Genomic DNA, 12,014 nt, shown 5'->3' with positions numbered 1-12,014 from the left:
TAAACCCTAAAAATCATAGCCCTAGATTCTACAAAAACCTAGGCAACCAAACCCTAAAACCCCCGCTTCTATGAAAATCCTGAAATTCTAGCTTTTGTGGTGTTTGATTACCTTGCCATGCTTTTTTTTAAAATTCAGAGACTATTTACATGCACCAAATTTTAGAGGTCCCCATGGTGCCCATAAGTGTTTCCATCAGACAAAGGGGCTTGTCTGGCCAGTAGTTCACACACACACCAAGTTAAAAAGGTCCAATAGTAGATTAAACTAAAAAGGTTACCACTTGTGGGCCTAACCACGTTTCCCTAGATCCTATTTAACTGGATGTCGTAGATGATGGAAACTTTAATTTTTTGCGATTCTCATATGATTTAAAGATGAGAATGAACAATTTTCTTGTTTTTTCATAAAGTTGAAGATCGTTTTATGATTGAAAAACCTTAAGTAGATTAGTGATCTTGAGACTAGGATGAGAAGAAGGTCAAGGTAGGAGGCCACTCCTCGTCATAGACCCTTATGGAAGAACGAATCGCATTATTACGATAGGGGGGATAGTCGCTTAGATTTCTTGGGATTCCAACCATCTAGCCCACACATAGATGCAGGGGGAGATGTAGGGCAAGGCTCTCTCTCTCTCTCTCTCTCTCGCTCGCTCGCTCTCTCTCTCACTCTCTACTTCACTCACACACACTCGCTCCCCTCTCACGCACTCTCTCCCTCTTGCGCACTCTCTACCTCACTTGTGTTTTACTTTCTTTTTCTCTACCTTCCTTGCCCTTGAAAAAATCCCTTTTGTCAATAAAACAACCATAGCATATCACTTAATAAAACAACTAGCCTTAATAATTAAAAAGCATGAAAACCACTTTCTCCATAAACCCTTCATACAAAAACCACGACAAGGGGTACACCAGCTCACTCCATAAACCCTTCATGAAAAAACCAAGACAAGGGGTACACCACCTTAAAATAAAAAAACATGAAAACCACTTGCTTCATAAACCCTTCTTACAAAAACTAGGACAAAGGGTATAATATCTCACTCCATAAACCCTTCATGCAAAATTTAAGACAAGGGGTACCCCACCTTAATCCACACTTGAAAAGATTAAAGCCACTAAGTATGTTAACTTTAAGCATCCAATTTCCCATCCCATACAACCTTAAAGGCATCCAAATTTTGAAATAAAATTCCAAGTTTGAACTAACCAATACAAAAGTAACCAAATACCACAAGGCAACCAAGTCCCGGCCAACCAAGTTAGAGATCCCACCTTGCTGGCCTTGGCTCATGAGACCAATGGTGGTGGATATTCAAAAAAAAAACTCTCAAGGATTTTAAAGTATAAATTCCTCATAAGTTTCAAACACCACACAAAGATCAAACAAAATTGTAAAAAGTGGTAGCCAACTAGATCCATTGAGGGAGACAGGCATAAAAATCTTTAAAGTAGAAGTCAAACAAGGTATTTTTGAAGAGGCTTATCTCTGATTTCTACCACCATAATTGTTCATCCACACCTCAGGTGGGCCCTTCCCGCTCCCCCTCCCCTTCCCCTACTATCCCCCTCCTCCTCCATCCCCTTAAATTTAATTTTGTTAGAGGAAATTATTAAGGGGATACCCCTATTGTATACGCTTATGTTCCTCCTTCCCAAAACCCCCTCCCCTTCCCCTACTATCCTCCTCCATCCCCTTAAATTTAATTTTGTTAGAGGAAATTATTAAGGGGATACCCCTATTGTATACGCTTATGTTCCTCCTTCCCAAAACCCCCTCCCGTACACTCACGTGATATCATCCAACATCCATTATGAGCCTCCCTCCCCCCCCCTCCGAGGATAGAAACTTCAAATATTCTAAACTAAGGATTCCTGGTGATATAGGACCTTTAAATATTCTAAATTAACGGTTCCTAGTGAGATATTCTCAATTGGAAACGTAAATCCATTTCAATGAATTTCACTAATAAGCTTCCTACTACAGGATGATGCTACAATATATTTTTGTGTGTAGAAATTTAGAAGTTGATTATCTTCCTAGACCATTGCCCCCTTCGAGGATGGAAACTTTAAATATTGTAAACTAAGGATTCCTGTTGATATAGGACCTTAAAATATTCTAAATTAACGGTTCCTAGTGAGATATTCTCAATTGGAAACATAAATCCATTTCAATGGATTTCACTATAATAAGCTTCCTACTACATGAAGATGCAACAATATATTTTTGTGTGTAGAAATTTAGAAGTTGATGGGTCCTTTCCCTTAAGAAAGTCTCTGTATATCTTCCTAGACCACTGAAGAACTTAATGTTAGGATAGAGATACAAGGATTACATCCAACTTTTGGAAAAGAACATTCAAAACTATTGAATCAGAGGTTAGGATGAGCACCTAAGGATGTATGTGTCTTACCTTTGTTAAATACAACAAATCTTGGCATTCTCCCATTAACATGTGTATATTATTCAACCAACAAATTCAAGAGGACATGCTAAGGTTCTATGTAAATGAAAACCAATTAGAATGAATGAGTCTTGCCTTAGTTGAATTTCTCTACAGTAAATCTTGGCACTCTTCCATTAAGGTATGTATCTTTGAGGCACAATTTATGGACATGATTGTTATACACCATCAAATTCTTCAAACCCAACAATAACTAGAGTCGAGATTATTTACGATGATTCTAGAGAAGATGGAACAAGAGATGATACCCATCAATCGTCACATAAAGGAATCTTAGGATAGACAAAACCCTACATTGATAAAAAATACATTCTGCTAGGGAATTTGCTCAATGGGGTGTGGTTCTCTTTGGGATAAATCCTAAATCTTATTTTTATAGCATTTTTATGCTACATGATAGTTGTCGTCCTGCTACAACTGGCTGACCAGCATTAAGGATGGCATAAAATTTTTTCCTTATAGATATATTCGTTATTTTAATAATAAGAAAGGAGAACAAAGCTATATCAATCAAACCTAAGGCCATACCAAGAAAAAACCACTCAAAAATAGAATAGTTATAGAGGCTCTAGAAAAAAAGGACAACTTTTTACCCAACACAAGTTGTAACTTGGAAAGACTAGAAAAAAATAGCTATAGGGTATCCATGTTTTTTTCTATGATGAGGAGAGAGCCCTTTGAAGGAGGATTGGATGTTTTTTTCTATGATGAGGAGAGAGCCCTTTGAAGGAGGATTGGATGTAAGGTCTCAAATTATTAGTGTATTAAAGACCCAATCTGAATACATATAAATAAAAAAGAGTTCATGTCTTGAATAGTTCCACAATATTAATCTACTTGGTTGGGTACGATGTTTGTGTCATGTCTACTTGCTCTATTTGCTCAAAGTTCACCATGACACTATATAATCAAATGTGTTTCTTTTATAATCCACACACTTGGTGTGAAAATGTCTCCCCTTTGACCACATTACATTATACACCTTATACTATTATAGCCAAACATGAGTTGCCATTAGGATGTTTCCACACGTTCATAGACATTTTATGCATATCAAATCAAAGTAGAAATCAACAAAGATTATATTCAGGTCTAATAATCAAGGGTGAGTTTACTTACTTGATAGTCCCATCCTCATCCATACTCTCACTCATCCTTTGTCACCTCTTCTACATTGCTTGAAGCATATGAGGGTGAGTTACATAAGAGAAAAATACATGCAAAATAACATGAGTTAAAGTTAAACTCATACCTCACAACTTCTCCTGTTTTGTAGATAGCCGATCTCACATTCTCATGCCAATATTTAACTCACATCCCACATTTTCATGCATTCACCACAAAGTGAAAATGTCCACTTCACAGCCAAGGTTTTAACATTCCCTTAATCCCACTCTGGTTCTTACACATTTTCTAAAAGCCTATATACATCAAAAAGTGAACACATACCTCTGAACACCTAGGAGAGAGAACGAGGGAACTTTCTCACCTCTCCACACCGCTCTTACTTCTCAACACCTAGGAGAGAGATTGAGGGACTTCACTCCCCTCTTCACACGGCTGTTACCTCTCCATGACATTTTTCCCTCTAGTTTGAGATAAATATTTGATCCTACTTGATTGAAATGATCATGAATTCACTTACACATGATTTGATTTGCTGATCCCTAACACGCTAAAATACCAGCTTTTGACCATCCCCTTGTGAGGCCTAACCACTTATCCATGCACCATACATTATTTTATCTCTACTTATTAATAAAATAATTAAATCATTATCCAAATATAAGATAGGGTTCACATGATTGCCTTCCTTTTTTATCTAAAATAATTAAATCATTATCCAAATATAAGAGAGGGTTCACATGCTTACCTTCCTTTGTCTATATATCCTGAACCCCATCCGGAATTTCCTTTGTCTATATCTTCTCCATCTAGACTTTCTAACAGGTTCCCTTTTGCCTTCATGTGACGATTGATGGGTATCATCTCTTGATCCATCTTTTCTAGAATTTTCCTAAAAAATCTCAACTCTATTTCCTATTGGGTCTGAAGAATTTGATGGTGTATAATAATAATGTCCATAAATTGTACCTCGAACATACATACCTTAATGGAAAAATGCCAAGACTTACTATAGACAAATTCAAGTAAGGAAAGACTCATTCATTCAAATTGATTTTCATTCCCATTCAAGCTTAACACGTCCTCTCGAATTATGCAAGAATGCCAAGATTTGTTGTATTCAATGAAGGCAATAAATTGATTTCAATTGATTTGCTCTTCACTCACATACATCCTTAGCATGTTCACTAAAATTTCATACAAGGGAATAGAGGCCTACTAGTGAAAAATACTAGCATTTTCTGCTAAACAATGATCATTGGCACAATTCCTAGATACCAATGAAAAAATTAATGGTATTCACCCATATTTGTTTGATGGTAAGAGCGTTGGATATACTAGCATTTTGGGTTTAGACCTTCATTTTGGGTTCAGACCTTCATTTTGGGTTCAGACCTTCATTTTGTCTTTTTTATGGCCTGTGCATGGTTAATACATTAAGAAATGACCAAGATTGCAAAAAATCTAAGATTGGCACACACATCCTCTTCCTTCTCTCTGTCTCTCTAACCAACACACACAATGCACACAACCAACTTCATCTTTTATAAATAGCTTGCAAAATCCAGAAATAAGGAAGCAAATACAATTATTCAATGATGCCAAATGTATCTAGTATGCTTCATCAATCCCATATGGTAGAAAATCTACTTGAGTATCATGATGAATGTCTAGCTTAAGTGAGAGATCAATAAAAAGATCCAAGCCACCATCAATCTCAGGGTCTACATCTACATCATCACTATTGTGGAGCCCTATTTCATCTTCATCTCTAGATAATGTACACCTTTCTCCATGTTGTGTTGGTCTTCAACTTGCTCTGTTTGATCTACACCCTCCATATTGTCATGGTTTTCATGATCCTCATCATCCACTCTACTTTCATCCACTTCCTCCTCCACTTCTTCATGTTAAATATGTGGGTGGATCGTGGGATGATTTCAATCACATACCACCATCTTAGATCAATACGATCGGGTAAAAAAATAACAACCGCTTTTTCTCAATTTGAGCCACTAAAGGCTCGAGGGATTCACCTAAAAATATGTAAGTATACCACTTGAGTTGAAATGAAGGAGTTTTTTAATTCAAAATTTTTAAGGTAAATTTACAGACATACATTTATAGAAGGGTTTTTTTAGTCGATTAAAAAAAAAAACATAAGTCCATAAAGAAAAAGAGGTCATTTTATCCATGAAAAATTCACAGATAACGAGTTTTTTAATTACCCCTTAAATGCACTTGATACATAGGGTTTCTTAATAGCTGAAAGATTAAAAGATTTTTTTTTTCTGAAAGTCTTGGCGTAGGTATTAATTGGTGTAGGCGAGGAAACCCGACTACTTTATTTTGGTGCTTTGAAGCTTTCAACATTATTAGCTAAGCACCGTTTTTTCTCAATTTGAGCCCTGAAAGTCACACTAAAGGACGGGTTTTTTTTGTCTTGTGAAAGTCTTGGTGTAGGCATTCAGGAAAACCCAAGGCCTGCTATTACATTATCTTTATATCTTGGTGTAGTGTCAAAAATAAACTTTTTTCTTATAACCAGTGAAAAAAAAGGACAACCTTGAGCCCAACTGGTTTTTATTTAGAAAATGCATAGATTAGTTGGTTTTCTAACTAAAACCTCAAAAATTTCAATGTTTACATGAAAGGCTAAGCAAAATTACAACTGGTTTTTCTCAATTTGAGCCCTGAAAGTTACACTAAAGGACGGGATTTTTTTTTTGAAAGTCTTGGTGTAGGTATTAATTGGCGTAGGCATTCAGAAAATGAGGATTACTTTATTTTGGAAGCTTTCAACATTATTACATTATCTTTGTAATAATATATAAAAGGTTGACGTGAGCGCATGCGTGTGTGTATATGATCTTTTTATAGACCCTGAGATTGATGGGGGCTTGGATCTTTTTATTGATCTCTCACTTGAGCTAGACATTGATCCTGATAATCAAGTAGATTTGCTACAAGATGGGATTGATAAAGCATTCTAAATACATTTGGCATCATTCAAAAATTGTATTTTCCTCCTTATTTGTGGATTTTTCAATTGCTATTTATACAAGATGAAGTTGGTTGTGTGCTTTGTGTGTGTTGGTGAGAGAGAGAGAGAGAGAGAGAGAGAGAGAGAGAGAGAGAGAGAGAGAGAGAGAGAGAGAGAGAGAGAGAGAAGGAAGAGGATGTGTGTGCCAGTCTTATATTCTTTGCAATCTTGGTCATTTCTTGATGTATTACCCATGCATAGGCCATAAAAAAGACAAAATGAAGGTCTAAATCCAAAATGCTAGTATATCCAGTGCTCTTACTAGTAAACAAATATGGCTGAATACCATTAATTTTTTCATTGGTATCTAGGAATTGTGCCAACGATCATTGTTTAGCAGAAAACACTAGTATTTTTCACTAGTAGGCCTCTATTACCTTGTATGGAAATTTAGAGAGCATTCTAATTTCTTACAATCGCTTTTTCACAATTTGAGCCCGAAAAGTCACACTAAAGGACGTTTTTTTTTTCTTTCTGAAAGTCTTTGTGTAGGCATCCAGGAAAAGCCAAGGCCTGCTCATTTTGCTGTTATTACATTATCTTTGTATCTTGGTGCAGTGTCAGAAATAAACCTTTTTTCTAACCAGTGAGAAAAAGGACAACCTTCAAGCCTAACCGTCCTCAAAAATTCGAATGTTGAAATTAATGGCTAACCACCAGTTTTTCTCAATTTGAGCCGTGAAAGTCAGGCTCAAGGACGTTTTTTTTTTGTTGTGAGAAAGTCTTGGTGTAGGCATCCAGGAAAACCAAAGGCCTGTTATTACATTATCTTTATATCTTGGTGCGATGTCAGAAATAAACCAGTTTTTATTAAAAAAAAGCATAGATCAGTCGGTTTAAAACCTCAAAAATTTCAATGTTTACATTAAAGGCTAAGCAAAATTACAACCTATTTTTCTCACTTTGAGCCTTAGGACGTTTTTTTTTTCCCTGAAAGTCTTGGTGTAGGCGTAAGCATCAAGGAAACCCAGGGCTGCTTTATTTTGGTGCTTTGAAAGAGCTACTTTATTTTGGTGCTTTGAAAGGGCTACTTTATTTTGGTGCTTTGAAGCTTTCGACATTATTACATTGTCTTTGTAATAATATATAAAAGGTTGACGTGAACGTATGCGTGTGTGTGTATATGATGGCGGCTATGATTGCTTGACCTGGTCGACTTGCGCGTCCGGAGATCTCCTGCAGAGCCTATAAAAACCTTTTGATCTACTCTCGCAAAACATGCTTCATCAAAAAAAACATTCTGATCCCGCTAGTATCGCAATCCATAATTAAGCTCAATCTCAGGCGATCTACTACCGCAATACATAATTAAGCCTTTTAACGAGTTCGCAATTAGCCTGCAAGGAGGGATGAACATGCGCTGCACGACAGTAAATATTGTCTGCGAAAGATCTCCGGTAGCCTGCCGTTCTGCACCTGCTGTTCGACTGCTTTGGCCCGTTCTTCTTCTTGCTGTGATCGCAGGCGGCTTTGACGTCGTGGCCTCTGCTCGTGTACTCAGCCCACGTACTCTTCTGCAATCTGATCAATCACAGCTCTTGGAATCCGGTATCAACATCCCGACCGCCATCTCCGTGCCGTTCGGCAACACGCTGCACCTGGCGTTGCGAGGGGTGGGCCAGCAGCACTACGCCTTCAACGGCACCAACTGGGTGCTCTATAACGCCACCGCCAAGCTCTACGTCGATGGCAGTATAACTACTAGCGCCAACGATTCTCTGGTAGGCGCTGTTGTGGGCAGACACTTCTTCTTGGCCCAGCCGGATGCCAGCGGCGGGCAGCCCTCATGGCAGACCTTCGACCAGCTGGGCACTGAAGTCAGCCGAGTCACCGCCAAGACCCTGGCGTCCATCACCGTCGACCAGGAGAGCATCCCTTGGAGTCTTCTCCAAGCAACCAGCTACAGCGGTAGCAAGTGAGTACTACTACTCTTATTCTTAGAAACCTCCGATCGACGTTTAATGAGTTACGGCAGATATTGACACAAGCTTGTTTGTTGGATATTGTAGGGAATCGTTGGGTGATGTGAGCTACGTTCAACGCCTCGAAACCCTGCATGGCCTGCCGCCCTCCAGCAGCACCGCCGGAGCCACAGTGGGCGACACCTACTCCTCCGAGTACTCAGCGCTCTACGCCTACTACGTCAAGAACTATGCTTGAGCTGTCTCCTTATACTATGAGGAATTCGGCTTGTTGGTCTGAGCCCCTTGCCTTGCAGAGGCTCCAATATCAACTTTCTCCATTAGGCTATCCAAGGTTCGCGCATCTCCGCACATTTGTTTTTAAAGATTAATACAAGTGATGGGCGTTCGTTAGCCATAGTAGCTTCTAGCGCTTGTATAGCACTGCTGTCTTAAGCGACAAGTTTGTGTGAGAAATGGAATTACATTAATTAGTTGGTAGCACGTTAATCTCTTAGAGTAATAAGATTATAAGGATAAATGGTGGACGTTTGAAGGACCAACAACACAAGGTAAAATTTATGTGGATTAATTCATAAATGGTAGATGCTTGGCATGTGCTTATTGAAGAAAGTCTTCTTTCACATATTCTAAACACCCTCTAAGATCTTACCCATGAGTGTTTGCAATCTAAATTTGTCTTGGCCACCATTGATTCAAGGTCAATAATTTTTTAGGCATATACTTATAGTGCATGTAGTATTAATAGATCATGTAGTAACAAAAACAAATATCATTATTTAGCTCATATAAATTTTCTCTTTGAATAGGAATATAAAATTGTATAAATGCATGTACAAATATATATACATGGATATACACATGTATTTATAGATGCATATACATATATATGTTGATTAGAAAAACCTACCTTGCTAATTTCTCAACCATGCCTAGCGTGAAGGGACTTAACACTAATCAACCCAACCCAATTTGAATGTACAAATTTGAATATGTGTAGACCTACTATTCAAGAACATTGCTATAAATCACTACAGACATATGCAGACACACATGGAATGAAGTATGAAGAATAAACAATGTGCACATATGTGGTACAAATATGGGAGAATATACAATGTGCACATATATTGTGGTACAATCCCATACGAGTGTATATGTCATTAAGCTCTTAGAGATGTATACATGGAATGAAGTATGGGAGAGAAAACAATGTGCACATATATGGGAGAATATATAATGTACCCATCTGTGGTACAGTTCCATATGAGTATATAATTAATCATTAAGCTTTGAGATAGATCATTAAGCTCTCAGATATGTATACAACTATGGGATATTCTATACACAATTCAAAATCTATTCCAAATGCTAGAAGTCTTTGTGAGACATAGACCGAATTGGTCCTTCCATCCATGTTTTGGGACTTATATCTAATTATAAATCATTAGTGATACACTTACATACATGAAAGGGTATATCACTCTCTAGATATCGAAGATCAACGAATATGAAGCGATATATACATCTTGGCCTCCTTACATGTGCTAGTTTGGTAATTGGTTTGATTTCACACCTTACTTTGGCTTAGATGTTGAAACTTGTGGATCCAAGCTCCCATGGATATGGGGATGACGAGAAAGACTTAATCTTATATTATTTAACAATGTAATTAGTGCTAATCTAAGCTAAGGAGGATGATACCTAAACATAAACATGATGAATAACGTAAATTAATGAAGCTTTAGACTCAAGCACAATAAGGTTACAAGATTAGGACTTGTACTCATAAAGAGGCTTGAGAGTTTGCTTGCTTCCATTGATTGAATGTGACCCCTTTTATATGAAATAATTAGTACAACAAGGCTTTGATAGAGTTTTGGTAATTGAAGAGATATGAAGCAATATATACATCTTGGCCTCCTTACATGTGCTAGTTTTGGTAATTGGTTTGGTTTCACACCCATTTCAAGAGCAATTAAATAGAGTTTGTGGCATGAACAAGGGGCATCCATATTTATTTTTGCTTTACATTAATTTCTTATGATATTTGAGGTTACATTTTCACTAATTTTTTTGTTATGTTTCAATTGATATTTTATCAAACGCCAAGTTATATTTGTGTTGGTCTCAAGAGAATACGAGGTCTATACATATAGTAGAATTGATTGATCACCAAGGTATTTAACATTTTTTGAATTTGTAGTGGAATGACCAAGGGGCTTTTTATCCCTTCCTTGTTGGTTATCTCGAATCTTATCTAGCTAGTCTTGTGAAAGACCAACTAAATATGAACATGCTAAATATGAACATGCTAGAACTTGCTTATTGAAGAAATGTTTTTTTCACATATTTTAAACACCCTATCAGAGCTCACTTTTCTATAGACAAGACTAATCCCATGAGTATTTGCAATCTAAATTTGTCTTGTCCCACAAGGTCATTAATAAGGCATATACTTATGCATATATTGATCATGTAGTAACAAAAAAATATATCAATATTTGTCTCATGTATTTCTCTTTGAATAAGAATAAGAAATTGTATAAATGCATGTACAAATATATACATGCATATACACATGTATTTATACATATATATGTTGATGAGACAAATCTACCTTACTAATTTATCAAGCATGCCTAGCCACATGAACGGAATGAACCCTAATTAACCCAACCCAATTTGAATGTACATATTTCAATATGTGTAGACCTACTATTTAAGAACATTTCTATGAATCACGATTCACTATAGACACATGTAGACACACATGGAATGAAGTATGAAGATTAAATAATGTGCACATGTATGGTACAAATATGGGAGATTATACAATGTGCACATATGTGGCACAATCCTATATGAGTGTATATGTCATAAAGCTCTCATATGAGTGTATATGTCATCAAGCTCTCATATATATATGTATACCTAGAATGAAGTATTGGAGAAAAAACAATGTACACATACATGCGGGAGAATATACAATGTGACCAATGTGGTACAATTTTGTATAAGTAAATTAATCACTGTTAAGCTCTGAGATAAATTATTAAGCTCTCAGATATCTATACAACTATGGGATATTCTATACACAATTGAAAATCTATTCCAAATGCTAGAAGTCTTTGTGGGACATATACCTAATTAGTCCTCGCTCACTAATTCCATGCACGTTTTTGGGACATATATCTAATTATGAATCATTAGATGATACACTTACATACATCAAAGGTTATATCACTGTCTAGATATTGAAGATCAACAAATATGAAGCGATATATACATCTCTACCGAGTCCTTATGTGTGCCAGTTTTGAGTAATTATTTTGGTTTCATGCCTTACTTTGGCTAATTAGGCTAGGCATTCTAATACATCATATGTGATAGTATTTCAATTTTTTGGTGTGCTAAAGTAATGTGCTAAGATTTTTCTATAAGATGAAAATCCAAT

The 12,014-nt window shown here is 36.7% G+C and overlaps 1 protein-coding gene across 1 annotated transcript; it reads left to right on the top strand.

Moving 5' to 3' along the window:
* The first annotated feature begins 7,868 nt into the window (after positions 1-7,868).
* LOC147615828 (uncharacterized) lies at positions 7,869-8,956 on the top strand. The gene is made up of 2 exons (XM_086777982.1): positions 7,869-8,550; positions 8,645-8,956. Exons 1-2 carry the CDS (start codon positions 7,985-7,987, stop codon positions 8,793-8,795), a joined length of 717 nt encoding a protein of 238 aa, XP_086634108.1. The 5' UTR covers positions 7,869-7,984; the 3' UTR covers positions 8,796-8,956.
* Positions 8,957-12,014: the final 3,058 nt, after the last annotated feature.

This window comes from Cibotium barometz, chromosome 39 (assembly GCF_041138505.1).
Source record: "Cibotium barometz isolate CiBa-2024 chromosome 39, ASM4113850v1, whole genome shotgun sequence".
NCBI lineage: Eukaryota > Viridiplantae > Streptophyta > Polypodiopsida > Cyatheales > Cibotiaceae > Cibotium > Cibotium barometz.
This window is presented reverse-complemented; position numbering and strand designations above follow the sequence as displayed.

What these genes read in the sequence shown, in the direction of transcription:
- LOC147615828 (XM_086777982.1), top strand. Translation starts at nt 7,985, where the DNA reads ATGAACATGCGCTGCACGACAGTAAATATTGTCTGCGAAAGATCTCCG. An exon ending in ACCAGCTACAGCGGTAGCAA is followed by an intron (nt 8,551 to 8,644) that starts GTGAGTACTACT and finishes TGGATATTGTAG; the next exon opens with GGAATCGTTGGGTGATGTGA.